The sequence below is a fragment of the Tasmannia lanceolata genome, unplaced genomic scaffold (genome assembly GCF_043159265.1).
Source record: "Tasmannia lanceolata isolate RefF3 unplaced genomic scaffold, GAP_Taslan_0.1 ptg000007l, whole genome shotgun sequence".
NCBI classification, from domain to species: domain Eukaryota; kingdom Viridiplantae; phylum Streptophyta; class Magnoliopsida; order Canellales; family Winteraceae; genus Tasmannia; species Tasmannia lanceolata.
In genome coordinates, this window is record NW_027518684.1 from 23,040,639 (window position 1) to 23,056,567 (window position 15,929).

Sequence of the window (15,929 nt, forward strand, 5' to 3'; positions counted from 1 at the left end):
GTTGGGGAGAGAGAGAGAGAGTTGGGGAGAGAGAGGGGTTTACCTTTGAGAGAGAGGGAGAGTCCTGTGAGAGTACGAGAGAGGCGGAGAGTCTGGACTCCGGAGAGATCGTCGCCATCGAGAGAGAGAGAGAGAGAGAGAGAGAGAGAGAGAGAGAGAGAGAGTAAACCTAGGTTAAAAATATGTCTTTTTTAACCCTCTCCCTCTTTACTCCAGACACCCTCTTTAAGATAGAATATGTTCTTTAAACATAAGCCCCCCTATTTTACAGCCCAGCCCCCTGTATTTCTTTTTTTTATTTTAAAACCTTTAAACGTGTCGGGTACGTACCCAGAATGTACCCGACGCGCACCCAACCTGTACTTTTCAATTTTTTTGAAAAGAATAATTGGGTGTGTACCCGGAACGTACCCGAGCGTACCCGTACCAGATACGCACCCGACACGGGTACGGGAGGCAGTTTTGAGTACTCGTGCTTCCTAGTATGCAGCCTTCGTTTTCATCTTGTTCCGAGAGGAATCAGAGCACTTACTCCTTTGTGCATTCTTTGAGAAGGAACAAGATTACTCCAAAACAAGCTCAGGACTTGGTTTTTGCTCATTGTAATCTTCGTCTTCTATCAAGACGATCTCCACAGTATGTACAGGGAGAGTCGAAGATGTGGGACATAGGTGGAGATTCATTTGATTCTTTTTAGGATGTTGGGGTGCTTGAAGTTGCTAGCCTTTCACTCATGAGCCGGATTTGGAGGCCGTTGTTTTTACCGATGATGTAGAGGATGATATTGGAGATGAGGCGACGGACATTGTATCTAACGAATGATGCGATCGTAACATCTTGTACTTGAAGTTGGAACTTATGAAATATGGATCTTATGAAATATGGAGTAATATTAGATTTTGCTATTTTAGTGATGTTAATTGTAATTTGAATGTTCTTTAATTTTTTTTTAACTTTTATAAATATATAATAAAATAATAAAAAATATTATTATATTCAATGTACCCGAACATACCCGCACCCGGGTTTTTTGGAAAATCCACGTACCCGTGTCGTGTCGTACCCATACCCGTGCTTCTTAGCCTTTGACTAACCTGAGTTATGACTATGTCAATCATTGACCCCTGAGTTGACTCCATTTTACCGTGGCCAAGTTATCTCTAAGTCCAAAATTTGAAACACATGTCATAATGATGCTCTTAAGTATGAAATCAAATGTCCTATGATGTCCTTAGAATTTTTCATGATGTTATTTAGAAGTACAGGCATTTTTTGTGCGAGTTTGAATAATCAAGGATTTGGGTTTGGTTTTGGTAACAATGCGAAAAAGTGCTTAGGTTATTTGTATATCCCAGTTGACTTCTACAAACCTACTTTGTTTCTCTCATATCATTTTTCTAAGAAGTAAACAAATTTTATTGAAAAAAAAAAGCAAATACAAAAGAACACCATCAAGCAGAAGGTGCCTGATAATCTAATATACATTTCATAACTAGAAACGCCTGACTTAGCTAACTTGTCAACTAGATGGTTGACTCTCCCTAGAATATGGGAGAAAACAATATCTCGACCACGACAAAGGTCAATCATCTCATCCATGTAGTGACTCAACCTCCACGGTCCCGGATTGCTATCTTGGGTCCACAAAATCACATTGGAATAGCCCCCTCAACCTTTAATAACCATTCATCCGTCTAAAAAAAATGTGCATGCTGACATGAAGAGCTCACAGTTTCGTTCAAGGAATCACTATGACCAATTAGACCCTATAAGGGAAGGATAATATTGTCATCATAGAAAACCCTTCCAATTCCAAGTGGTCGGAGGTTCCCAAGGGAGGAAAGGCCGGAGTTAAGCTTGATGGCGTTAGTGAGGTGGCGTGGGGGAAGAACACAGTTTGCCAAAGCCTTTAACTTGGGCAATCTTCCAACCAAAATATCATGCCAATTTCTGAGGACGTTATCAATAAAATAGCCCCAAAATTTCTTCATAACCACAACCCAACCAGCAATAAGAAACTTAATCTTCCATGATAAAACCAAAAAAAGAAAGGTAGTTTTTCCTCAAATGTGTGAACGCTTCTCTATCTAAATGCTCCAAAAAATAGCAAATGACACCAAAGACCACAACAGGTAACCCAATGGTCACAGCAACACCATCACTCCATAAGGCCCCAAACCAGTTAGGTGGGCCCAACATACAACAAACGAACCAAAAACCAGGGACCCAATGACGGCTTCCCCCTTGCAATGGATGAACAAATGGTTTTCTGACTCCTCTTCCATGCACATATGCATTTTTTGACCATATGGAAGTGACGCCTCTTCAATCTTTCACCAAACTTTCTTCCACTAGAAGGGGGTATGGATGAAAGGAGCTTTGGAAGGAAAGATACAATGCAAAACATCTCTCTAGGGTCGAAAGCCCAAACCCTATAGTCCACCTAAACCTTGGAAACAAAGCATGCCCAAGGGTGCAATGAAGGTTAATCAAGCAATCTAATTCTGAATCTTTTAGGCTTCGACAAAACACCCATCCCCAAACTAGCCACCCTTGCCCTTTCATAGCTCTCAGAAGTTTTGGCATTTTATCTCTTGCAATCCCAAATAGGCTCAAGAATGATTGGGATAATAGACAACAACCTGATCACATCATGCCAAAACCTCACTCTTGCGTCATCCCTTAGCCTAAATCTAATCCTCTGGTGACCACTATCCAAAATGGACAAATGGACTTCCATGTTCCTGATCTACGTCACTTTCCTCTAAAGGCATCTCTCTCTTCAAAAAATCTCCAGTCACTTCCCAAAAAGGGCTTTTTACCTCCACCAAATTCCCAATGCACATGCCCCCTTCAAGTTTCGGCATACACAGCAGATCCCTCGTAACCAATTGCTTGAGTCTCTTTCCTTCCCCCTTCGCACAAGAAATTTCTTTAAATGATCTCTCTCTTCTTAGCAATACCATGGTTTTAAATTTCGGCCGAATTATTTCGTTTTTGGCTGCTACCAAAACGACATCCACTTGGTTTCGGAAAAATATAAGATTTCGCTCGAAATTTCTGGATTTCATAAAAAAATTTGCGATTTCTTCTGAAACATGTGACTTTCCAGATAAAAAGGAGCAAAGTTTCAGTTGAAAGGTCGTTAGTTGGATATAAACCCTAACAAAAATCAACTCCACCTGCAAAGAAAGAGAAGAACAACGAGATTCCTTTTAAGTTATTTCTAAAAACGACAAACAATAAGAAGTAAAATCAGCGGTGAAGAATCTTACCTAGATTCCGGCCATGATTTTGTACCGAAATGTTTCTGTAATTTAACAAAATTTTGGCCTTAATTTCTTATCAAAATCAAAATATTTCTGTTTCGCTTATGACTGAAACCGGAATTTAAAACCTTCAACACTGCTAACATGGATTTTAAAGAGAAACATGAATTAGATAGGAAGGTTAGAGAAAGCAACCTTGATGAGAGTGATGCACTCACCAAACGATTGATATTTTCAACCCTACAAGTTTCTTCTTCATCTACTCAATGATGGGATTCCATAGATTTTGATGGGATACCAAATCCCAAGGACACCCTCAACTAAGACAATGGGAAGTCCGTGTTTTTTGTATCCAAGGACCGTGGCAAGCTAAGATAGCAAGGACTTCTACACATTAAAAGTGGCAATGGTACTTTTTCGTATATTCATGTTTCTCTTTGTTATGTTGGTGCTCTTTTTATTATAAGAGGAATCCCTATCAAACTTATTCATCCAGTGGTCGGTTTCTTTTGGATTGTGGGGTGGGATATTATCTGGCTCTGAAGTCTCCCGGGCATTCAAATCAGCATTGCTAGAAATTTGGAGTTGGAAACGTAAAGGCCTTGGTCGATAGATACTCCTTTGGAGAGATCTGCCAGTGACATGGCAAACAAGCTTGACAGTTCCTTGAGACATCTTGTGATGTAGAATCAGGAAGAGAAATAGAAGAAAGGGGAGAAAAAGAGAAGAAGAAAAGAAGAGAGAGAGAAGAATAGAAGAAGAAGAGAAGAGAAAGAATAGACGAGAAAGAGGGGACGGAGGAAGAAGAAGAAATCTTTAGAGGGGGAGAAGAAGAGAGTAAATTAGAGGGGAGAATCTCAATCCATATTCAATTCATCAAAAGCCACTAATCCCTAATAAATGAGGCCTATTTATAGGCAATTGAAATAAAAATCCATGGAAAATAAAAGCCCTAAACTAAAAAATGGAAATAAAATCCTAGAAACTAAAAATATGGAAACAAATCCTAATGGGCTAATATGCCTCTTATTGGGCTTACTATCTGCATCATTCTCCCCTGCTTGAAAAGAACCCACCCTCGAGTTTTAGTCCACCTAGGTCAAATATGTAGAAGATCCATTGAAGCACTATGAGTCGTATTCCGTCGAAGGTACTCCTGATGTGTAATGCTCGTAACAACCGTGAGAAGTGTTTAAAATGCCGACGGAGCGAGAGGGAAGAAATTGCCCATGTAGAATCATAAGAACACAAACCACTCTGAAGAAGTAAACTGGCTGGAAAGATAGCAATGTACTCCTCATAGATCGGTGGGATCGGCATAACAACTATGGGCAGTACCAATCCATGACCAGCCTCAATAAGGATATCACCTGATGGTATCAAATCTGTCTCAATGGAATCAGGAACAAGGCCAACAGCTCAACCATATCTGGCTCGGTGTTATCAGGCTTACAACCCTCTTGATGATCATCATATGCACTGAAATCCTCTGTCTCAACCTCCACAATAATCTCAAGCGGAACATCTACCGTGGAATCAATCATATCATTGTGCTCATGTACTGATATGGAATCGGCAACCTCAATAAACCGCTCGTGCTCTGCATGCTCTGGCAATGAATCATCAATCATCAGACTCTCTGGCTCTATATCTTCCATCTCTGATTTTGTATTTGACATAAGCACGGGCTCAACTTCGATAATGATCTCATCAATATTAGCGAACAGAGGGAAACTATCCGATCAAACAAGGGAATGCAGGGGAGTGAAAGGGACGGCGAGCTATACCGCTACTGGTTCTGAAACCGGACTTCTTACATCCACTTCTAAATCTGTGTATATAGCAAGAGCCGCCTCTTGTGGCCATCAGTTTTGGCATGTTAGCGCCTTTGCCTTTTACAGTATAGGGATCGGGTCGGTAACTGTGTCCCTGTCGGCTCGCTTCGGCAGGGTATCTTCTTCAATACTAGCATATGGCTTCTCAATAGTGTTCACAACTAACTTCTCATGCATGCGGGGTTCCAAATATCTATTTTCTGCTTCAATTTCGGCGTCGTGCACGACGGGCTGCGGCTTCACATCCACTGCGAGTTGCGATTATTCGTTCACGCTTCAATCTTAGTTCATACCGATTTGTTAAGATCGCATAAAATCCCATAAACTCATAATGAATCTCTTCCCATCGACGAAATGGAGGCCCGCCTTCAACACGACCCGCCTACACCATACGAATCCAGAACGATTGGGCTTGTCGTTTCGCAGTTTTACTGGTTCGGTAGATAGTCGCTCGGTGATCATAGCCATAGTATTCATGCTATGCGTCTAGAGATCGATCCACCGTAAACATGCATCCTCATAGTAGCCATAAGGAGTGTAGCCTTATGGCTACTGACAGCCTTATAGCCATAAGGAGTGTAGCCTTATGCATCCCAAAGAATTGATCTTTCTTTTAGTTGCTGAATCTCTGTTTGATTGATCAACACAATATTCCGAATCCTCATTACCAATGGAATCGAAATGATCTCTTGATTGATCAAAAGATCCTTTCAATTGGCTTGAATCCGTTACTTGAACGAAAATAGATCTTGTGGAATCATATTGAATATTTGACGATACATTCTGTACCTTGCTAAAAAATCGATCCTTAAACACCAACCACACATTGTCTAACCAAGTCAAATTCTCTCTCGATACCTTCCTCAAAAAATCCGATTCGTGCTGATTCTTCCCCCAACTAACGAAGAGATCTTGGCGGAATTGCCACATATGAAATTGAGCACAATTTTGTAAAGAAATACCCCACTTGTTTCTCGAGAAGGGATGGGAAACATGCTCAATATCATTTGATTGAATAGTTGCCTCAGCTCCTTGTTGTTTGAAGAAACCCTCCACTTCAATTGGTCTTTTTCACGAAAGGCAGGAAAATATCGATCGTTCTACCCAGCAAAATATGGAACAAATGGTGGAGCCATTGGGATCAATGTCGAAAAATGAAATCAACCGTCTAATTTGTCTTTCGTGTCGAAAGGAACACAATGCCTGTCTCGGATCTCAAATCGGACTCCTGGATGGTTCGGATTAGTGGTCGGACCAAAACAAACAGACGATGGAAGTTGGTCGTTGTAGTGCTTGCACTCATTGTTGACTGCTGAAAGTGGGCGTGATAGGCTCTTCAAGTTGACGATGAGATCAAATTTTGAGTGAAAATGGCCCAAGTGAAGAGAGAGAAAGTGAAGAGAAACTAGAGATGAAGAGTCAGATTTTTCTCTAAGGGGGTGCTTAAGGGTAAAAAAGGGGGTGGAAAATACCTTAATTTATTAGGCAATAACTGATGACATAAAGGGGGGTTGTCCAAAGGTAAAAAGAGAGGCTGAAGAGCGAGAGTATATAGTATATATATATATATAGAGAGAGAGAGTGAGAGTATATATATATATATATATATATATATATATATATATATATATATATAGAGAGAGAGAGAGAGAGAGAGAGAGAGAGAGAGAGAGAGTGCACTATGAGAGAAAGAAAAAGAAAATATTTATGTTCTGTTTCTTTACTTAGTTACGCTATTGCATAACAGATTGAATCGAGTGAATCGGATTGAATCGAATCTGATAAGTTATTAATAAAAGAGGGCGTCCTAGGTAGAAGAGGGGGTGGAACTTACCTTATGTTATAAGATTAGTGATTGTAATAAAAATGGGTGGTCTAAGGAAAATAGGGGGCGGAGAATATACCCTTTATTTGCCACGTGAAGTTGAAATGAATAAAGTGGGGGGTGTCCAAGTGAAAAGAAGAGGGTTGTATTAACTTAACTAATATGAGAGGGGGGTGCCTAACTGAAAAAGGGGAGAAGTAATTACCCTTTTAGAGTCTAAAGAAAAAGGAAACTCAATGTTTCCTTTTCTTTCACGGTACAATGCTTGGGTTTTCCTTCTCCGCGACAGCAACGCGCCGAAGACTTCGGCTTCTACTCCGGCAAGAGACTCTGGTCAGAAGTTGCAGCGGCAATGCGATGGGAACTTTAGGTATGAGACGATGGTGATGGTGGTGGCGCGGCGAACGGCGGCACGGAAGCTCCGGCGAAGAGAGTTGAAGATTTGGGTTTATTTTTTTTGTTATTGTAGGAAGAAAAAATGGGGTCTGTTGAGGAGGGAATGTGATGGAAAGGGTCAGAAAGATGAGGGATAGGGTTAGGGCTAGGGCTAGGGGATTTATTAGGGTAGAGTTTAGGGTTTCAATTTGGGGTAGAGTCTAAGGTTATTCTTAGGGTTCTGTGGCGGAGGAGATTGATTTTTGAGAAGTGGTTTAGGTGTTCTTAGGGTTTTAAAGCGTCTTGGTTAGGGTTTGAATAAGGGAGAAAGTGGGTTGAAGCTAAAGCTACAGGGACTGTTTCAAGGATAAAAGGGTACGAGAGTAGGGTGTGATGGACAGGTTTTTGTTGGTTGAAGATGGTGGAGATGACGTTTGGGGGCTGGTTTGTGGCTATGTGGGTGAAATAGATTGTAAGGGTTGCTAAAAAGAAAGCTTAAGGACTGGTTTTGGGGCTGATTTGGTGTAAATTCTCTGCAGGTTTTGATTGGATAAATAGAGGGGAATGGGTTAGGGTTAGGTCTTGTTTGGAATAAGGGATGAAGGTGGGCTGCAAGACAATAAAAAAAAAGGGCTGATTTCCAAGCTATTGAATCGTCGAACAGCAGCCCAACTTGACTGTGGCATGGACAGTCTGATCAGCAACACATCAGCAGCAAACTGCTTCGAACTTGAAGAAACAAATTCTGTTTGCTGTTGGAAGTTTTCTATGCTTGGCTCTCGGGTTCCGGCGTTGCGGGGCTGGGATCCTTCGCTCTGATACCAAATTTGATGTAGAATCAGGAAGAGAAATAAGAAAGGGGAGAAAAAGAGGAGGGAAGAGAGAAGAATAGAAGAAGAATAGGTGAAGAAGAGAAGAGAAAGAGGGGGAGGAGGAAGAAGAAGAAATCTGTGGAGGGAAGAAGAAGAGAGTAAATTAGAGGGGAGAATCTCAATCAATATTCAATTCATCAAAAGCCACTAATCCCTAATACATGAGGCCTATTATAGGCAATTGAAATAAAAATCCATAGAAAATAAAAGCCCTAAACTAAAAACTCAACTCAACTCAACAAAGCCTTTGTCCCAAACTAGTTGGGGTTGGCTAAATGAATCCTTTAGAAAAAATTCATGAACAAGGTAGAAGGAATCTACGCGGTTCTTCTACATGGATCATTTTCTTCCATGAAAATAAAAGCCCTAAACTAAAAACATGGACATAAAATCCGAGAAACTAAAAATATGGAAATAAATCCTAATGGGCCAATATGCTTCTTATTGGGCCTACGATCCACATCATCTTGTCTCTTCTTTCAGAGTTAGGTGTGATAGGGATTGGACAAGCATTGGTACAGTTGTTTTTACTAGAAATCTTGTGTCTGGTTTTCTTTTTTGGGAAACTTTGTTTCACTACTCTTTACCGCAGGATTACATCTCTTAATGAAATAATTTTTTTTTTTTAATGATTTAATGAAATAATGTTAATCTTAAAAAAAAAGGTAGGATGGTTTCCCATTTCTCAGTCATGACTTACCTCTTGGAGATGCTGGTTTCCTATCACCATATTGGTTATTAAACTTGAGATTTCAATGACTGACTAATAAACATAGATTTTCTTAATTGTTACCGTCTCCTCTTTTTAATTGTATTATTTGCAGTCGCTCATATCCCTTATAGTACTCTGTACTGTTGTCTGAACTTGAGATTTCAATTATTGGCTGATAAACTTCCATTTTCTCAACCATGACTTATTCTTTGTAATTGTATTTTCTGGGTTCTCTCACATCTGTTATACTTTTAGTACTGTTTATCGTCTGAATAAATTCCAGATTTGCATAAAAGAAAAGAGAAGGCTTTGATGATGGGCCCATGGAATTTTCCTCTATGCAGATGGCACCCCAACCCCAACCAGTTCTTCCAGTGAAGAATTAGTGAAAGTTGAGTTGCCGGTAGCATCTGCCCTCAAACAGCAAACGCAGATGCCCACACCTCAAGAACAATTGCTAGGTTTGTGATTCTTCTCACACAATGTTACACGGATTCTTCTAGATGGGCGAAGAACATGTGTCTGACACATGTCAGGTTCTGATACTTGAGGACTCTTTACGACACTTCTACATCTCTTTTATCTGTTTTTATCTAAATATTACTATCACAACTTCACAATTTACGCCTGTTTCCAGTTTTATCCATCCTAGTAGTATGTTTTTATATAGAAAAAAAATTTATATTTGCTTTACCTTTTTAAATTCTCAATATATTACTTTTTATAACCGTATTATTATGTAAAGAAATTAAAATATTTTGGTGAATCCGTGAATTTTCTTTTTAAGGTTTATCGAATCTGACAATCGATATTCGTGTTGGATTTTGACACTCCTATCCTTACTGATGCTACATAGTTCTCACATCTTCAGACTTGATGTCTCTCCCTCGCATGAGTTCATCAATTTATTTTAATGCAGATGGGACCTCACCCACAACCAAATCTTATTCCAGTGAAGAGCTGTTGAAACTCACAGAAGACCAGTTGACAGCAATTGCTGCCAAGCAGAATGCGCCGAACCCCAAACCTGAAGAACAAACTCAAGGTATGTGATTCCTCATCTTTTCACTTCCTATTAGTTTTCTGTATCCTGTTAGTGCAATAAAATTTATTAAAATTTTGTATAATTTACACCAGAAAATGCTACTGGAATGCCATCATCCAAGAAACCAGAAAATGAGGGATGAAGTGCGAAGGATCAACATGTGGTTTTTACGTTCTCGATCGACTTTGGATTTCTTACGAGGACCCAGATGAGTGGAGCTTCATGGATTCCTGAAATCCTCCTTGTAGAGCTGGATTTTGTAAAATAAAATTGTAGGATAATGCAATTTCTTACCTTCTAAAAGTAATAATAGAGGTGCCCACATGTTCTACTCTGTTAGATTAGCTACTCTTTCACTGTAATTTCATTAGATGTGTTAACAGGTCTTTAGGTCTTTATTGTAATGCCCAAGGGCATACTTGTCTTTGTACTTCACTCTTTATTATTTATATTACATGAGTGAGGGGGAGAACCCTAATTCAATCTTTTCTCTCACTCTTTACTTTCTCTCTTTTCTCTACCTCTCTCAACATGGTATCAGAGCTCTAGGGCATGGATGCCTAGGGCCATTTTTTTTTCTTTTTCTTTTCTTCTTTTTTCCCTAACCCGAACCTTAACCTCCACCTCTATCTTCTCCATCCCTAACCCTAACCATAACCCCTCCATTCTTTGCTACAGTACCCGCTACAGTAAATCGCTACAGTACCCGCTACAGTACATCGCTACAGTACTACTACAGTGAATCGCTACAGTACATCGCTACCGTTCCTGCTATAGTACCCTCTTTTCCCCACTCTTCTTTGCCCTAATCTGATCTATCATAATCTCTTCTTCCACTTTTGGGTCATAGCTATGCCCTAGATTTTCTTGTTCGGCCTGATCACTATCTTCATGGTGTTGTTCTGGATTTGTACTTACATCGTTGCGATGTTTGTGGCTCGGAGTTGTCTCGACTTTGTCTTTATGTCGTGAGGCTATCTCATGCCTCCCTTATGCATATGTTGTCCTCACGAAGCCGCGGTCTATTAGCTTGCTTATAGTCTTCATATTTGTCTCTACTTGCTCGTTGTTGGTCATCTTCAGTCTTCTTCCCAGTCTCTTATGGAAGATACCCCTCGTACTGAGGACCCTATTATTTGTACTCCAGCTATGGCTACTAGTTCCCAGCCGTGTCAGGCTGCGTCGTCGTCTTTGTCTTCGGTGGATACGTCATTCCCACCGGTTACCACTTCTCGTCTTGATGGATCCAACTATTTGACTTGGAAGATTGCTGTGGAGACATATCTGAAGACCTGACGAAAGATTTCTATTATTCGTAGAAACAGGGATGGGATTAGGAAGAACACGAAGAGGAAGAGCATGAGTATGCGAGGAATCCTCCTGAAGTGTAGAGGGGGAGGGATCCAACGAGATGGACGGACTAAAAAATGATTGAGTCTCAAAGAATGTAACATCTGCCGACACAAAGGATCGTCGCAGGCGAGGGCTGTAGCAACGATAACCCTTTTGGGTCCGAGAGTAACCTAGAAAGATACACCGTTCGGCCCGAGGATCCAACTTCTCTAATCCTGACCCAAGAACGTGGACAAAACAGAGACAGCCAAAAACTCGAGGTGTAAGAGGGAAAGGGTCAGAGGTAGGACGGAGAATCGAGAACGGAGAGGTGCATTCTGACTCTCCCATTGCCTCTCGCACTCGGTCTCGCAGTACTGCTCATCCCATTTCCTCTTTTGTGTCTTATGACTTTCTCACCCCTGTATTTCGTAGTTTTTTTTCGTCTTTGTCTTCTAGTTCTCTACCTAAGACTCTACAGGAGGCACTTGATCATCAAGGCTGGCGGGCGACTATGGATCTTGAGATGCAGGCCCTTCAGGCCAATCAGACATGGGATTTGGTCCCTCTACCATATGGTGCTCGCCCCGTTGGTTTTCTCTGGGTTTATGCAGTTAAGCACCTTCCTGATAGCACAGTTGAGCGCCTTAAGGCTCGACTTGTTGCCAAAGGGTACACGCAGACATATGTGATTGATTATGACGAGACTTTTTCACCAGTTGCGAAAATTCCTTCTGTCCGTGTCAAGGGATACATGGCTGGCATCTTCATCAGTTGGATGTAAAGAATGCCTTTCTTCATGGTGATTTGGAGGAAGAGGTCTATATGGAGCAACCTCCTGGATATGTTGCTCAGGGGGAGAGATCTTCTCTTGTTTGCCGTTTGAGGAAATCCATTTATGGTCTCAAACAATCTCCGAGAGCCTGGTTTGGGAAGTTCAGTGCTACACTTATTCGCTGTGGCATGAAGCAGTGCGCATTTGATCACTCCGTCTTCAGTTTTCAGTCTCAGGCTGGTTGTGTTCTGTTGATAGTATATGTCGATGATATCATTATCACTGGTAGCGATACAGGTGGCATTCAGAGGCTCAAATCCTTCCTTCAGACAGAGTTCTCTACTAAGGATTTGGGTCGACTTCGGTATTTCCTGGGCATTGAGGTTGCCTATTCGACTAGGGGTATCTACCTCTCACAGAGGAAGTATGTTCTGGATCTTCTTGATGAGACAGGTTGTTTGGGAGTCAAGCCTGCCTCAACTCCTATGGACCTGAATATGAAATTACTCCCTGAGGAGGGAGTCCTGTTAGAAGATCCAGGGCGATACAGACTCTTAGTTGGTAAGCTCATTTATCTTACTGTTACACGTCCAGATATTACCTTTGCAGTTAGTGCTGTTAGCCAGCATATGAGCTCACCTCGCACTTCACACTGGGCTGCTGTACTTCAGATATTGAGATAGCTGAAGAGTTCGCCAGGTAAAGGGTTGTTATTTCAGAGGCATGGGCACCAGAGAATTGAAGGATACACTGATGCAGACTGGGCAGGATCTCCGGCTGATAGACGGTCTACTATAGGATATTGCACCTTTTATTGGAGGTAATCTTGTTTCATGGAGAAGTAAGAAACAAGATGTCGTGTCTAAATCCAGTGCCGAGGCAGAATATAGAGCTATGTCTCATACGAGTGGCGAACTCATGTGGCTACGTTCCTTACTTTCAAAGATTGGATTTCCTCCTTCTTCTTCTTCTTCTCCAGCTCAGTTATACTGTGACAACAAATCCGCCATTTAGGTAATTACCGGATTACCCCTGGGCAGATGCTGGATTTATGGTGGGCCCTTCTGGGGCCACGTGTCGACAGCCAATTGGTCGTTGCTTTTCCTACCCCATCACTACCCAAGTCGAGGTATTCCTGGAACACAATGAGAATGACAGTTCTGATGTATTTATTGTTTTCTTGTGAATATTCTTTTACCTAAAATGTGTTTTGCAAGGATCTATTATTCAATTTGGGAGTAAACAACTTTTACAAAATTCTGGAAAGGCTTCTTTCCTTGAGGTGGAGAGTTTTGGGTCTGTCTTTTCTCCATCGTATGGTGCCTTTATAGAAGGTAGACAGATTCTGGATGGGGCACATATACCAAATGAATGTATTGATTCTTGATGGAAATAAGGGTTTCGAGCGTTTAAAGACATGGCCTGGAGCATGCATAATTGTGCGTTGGCGGCACCTATTCAGGGCAATGAAAAGTATCTGCACCATACTCATACTTTGACAGTAGGAGCATGCCAAGTGAGGGAATTATTGACTTGGAATGAGAAACCATTTATTGCTTTCTTGGAGAGATCCTTTTACTTCAAAAACATTTTGCAAGGATCTTTATTAAATTTGGGAATATGCAGATTATACAAAATTCTGGCAAAAGGTTATTTCCTTAAGGTTGAAGAGACCTTTGGGGGATATCATTTCTCTATTTCGACGGGGTGCCTTAGTGGAAGGTAGAAAGATTCTGAATGAGGTACATATTGTCATTTCATATATTGATTCTAGATGGAGAAATGGGAGATAGGGCATTGTGTGCAAGACCAATGTGAAAAAGCATACAACTGTGTAGATTGGAGCTTTATATATTACTTGATAGATGGTCTTGTGGAGGGAATGGGGGAAATGGGTGATACTTGTGTACCATCTCTGTTGTAGTCCATCTTGGTGAATTGAGTTGCAGTGGGCTTTTGTAAAAAGGTTTGGGCATTGTGGCAAGGGGGACCCGATCTCTCCTTTCTTGTATACGCTTGTGGGGGAAGCTTTTAGCAGAATGATGTCGAAGGCAGAGGAAAGGGCACTAATGAAAGATTTCAAGGATAGAGATAGTTCCATCTTAAAGTCTATTTACAAATTTCAAATGACTCATCTTTTTTGATGTTTTTTTGTTGTTGGAACAAATAAGAAATCTAAGGGCTAGTATAAGATGGTTCGAGTGTGTTGGTAGAGTGGATAAACTTCATATTTCCTATCAAGTTATCGGTAGTCGTGAGGTGAGAAGGATCTAGTGCTCTATCCTTCTTTGGTTGGTTTGGTGTCTACTGTGGTTTTTACTCATTCTTTGTGGAGTCCTAGTGGAGGAGCTGAAGAGCTTGTATCTCATGAAGGATATCCTATACCTGCGGTGGCACAGACCCTTTGGGAAGAAACAAATCGAAGGGCATTTGATTGTACTGAGGAAAGAAAGATCCTGCCTGGGATAAAGATGACTGCTCTTCTCCTGGAACCTTGTGTTGGTTGAGTTTTGGGGAATTCTGTCTCTTCATCTCTATAGGAAATTGAGTGAAATTATTCTTGGCCTAAAACCCTAAAGAGTAGGAGGTTTTACAGTGGACACCTCTGCTAACTGATAAGTTGAACTAGGACAAATGCTCTTTATGCGATCCAACCAACTCTAGATCCTTTATAGACACCTCGATTATGGTTAATTTAAAGGGATATTATCATAAATTGAAGGGTCCTCAAGTAAAAATTGAATAGGGTTGGTTCAATTCATCTCTTTTCATGTGCAAAAAATGTAGGAACTTTTAGAAGTATTTTTCCTGTCCAAACTGTTAAGATATAAAAGATTCATTAACACCTTCTCCATCAGCTCAAGCTTTTGGAGGTACTGGTAGTTTCACATGGTATTAGAGCCCAAGGTCTTGAGTCCAAACCTCCTGGATAGCAAAACTCCACATGCAATGGCCATACCCAAAGAGGGGCCACATGTGCCATGTGTAGGCCAACCCAAAAGAGGGGCCACACGTGAGGGGGAGTGTTCAAGTATAAAAGATTAAATAATGCCTTTCTCCAACTGCTTAAGCTTTTGGAGGTACTGGTTGTTTCACACAAACTTCTCCAGAAAATTCTTGCAATCCAAACAGGGCCATAGGACTCTTTATGTTCTGAATAAATTCCAGCTTTGCATCAAATAAAAGGTAAGGCTTTGATGACAGGCCCACGAAATTTTCCTCTATGCAGATGGCACCCCAACCCCAACCAGTTCTTCCAGTAAAGAATTATTGAAAGTTACAGAAGAGCAACCAGTAGCATCTGTCGTCAAACAAGAGGAGACGCTCAAACCCGAAGAAAAACCACAAGGTTTGCTATTCTTCTCACATCTTCCCACCTTCAAACTCAACTCTTTTTCTCAGTTTGAGTTCACCATTTTATTTTAATGCAGATGGGATCTCACCCGCAACCAAATCTTATTCCAGTGAAGATTTGGTTGAATTTGCAGATTTCTGATGAGAGGAACTTCATGGGTTCCTGATATCCTCCTTGTAGAGCTGGATTTTGTATAATAACATTGTAAAATGAGGCAATTTTTTACCTCGTAAAAGTAATTTTAGAGGCACCTATATGTTCTACCCTGTTAGATTAGCGAATCTTTTAATGCAATTTCTTCTTTATTAGTTGTAAATCATTCATTGAAGCCAAAAAGATAGTAGCGACAATGAGAAAGAGATTGAGGCCACTGGGTTGCTTAAGCAAAAGCTGGAGGGGATCTTTACACTACATTTAGCAAGCCTAATTGCCATGGCTACTACTAAATTGTTCATATATAATGGTTTTTATAACTAACATGCGACTTTGATCGACATTGGGTTGTAAATGGCTTGTGTAATCGTAACCATTGAT

General features: G+C 40.8%; 1 protein-coding gene across 2 annotated transcripts in view; it reads left to right on the forward strand.

The window, feature by feature from the left end:
• HCF106 (Bacterial sec-independent translocation protein mttA/Hcf106) overlaps positions 1-15,806 on the forward strand; it is a 35,920-nt gene extending 20,114 nt beyond the window's left edge. The window contains exons 5-8 of one of the 2 annotated variants that reach the window (XM_077385831.1): positions 9,233-9,349; positions 9,808-9,933; positions 15,270-15,389; positions 15,472-15,806. In XM_077385831.1, coding sequence (XP_077241946.1) covers positions 9,233-9,349; positions 9,808-9,933; positions 15,270-15,389; positions 15,472-15,536 — 428 coding nt within the window. In that variant the 3' untranslated portion in view covers positions 15,537-15,806. Of the gene's footprint in view, positions 1-9,232; positions 9,350-9,807; positions 9,934-10,025; positions 10,422-15,269; positions 15,390-15,471 lie in introns of those variants that run through there. The other variant, XM_077385832.1, reaches the window with a different exon arrangement.
• Positions 15,807-15,929: the final 123 nt, after the last annotated feature.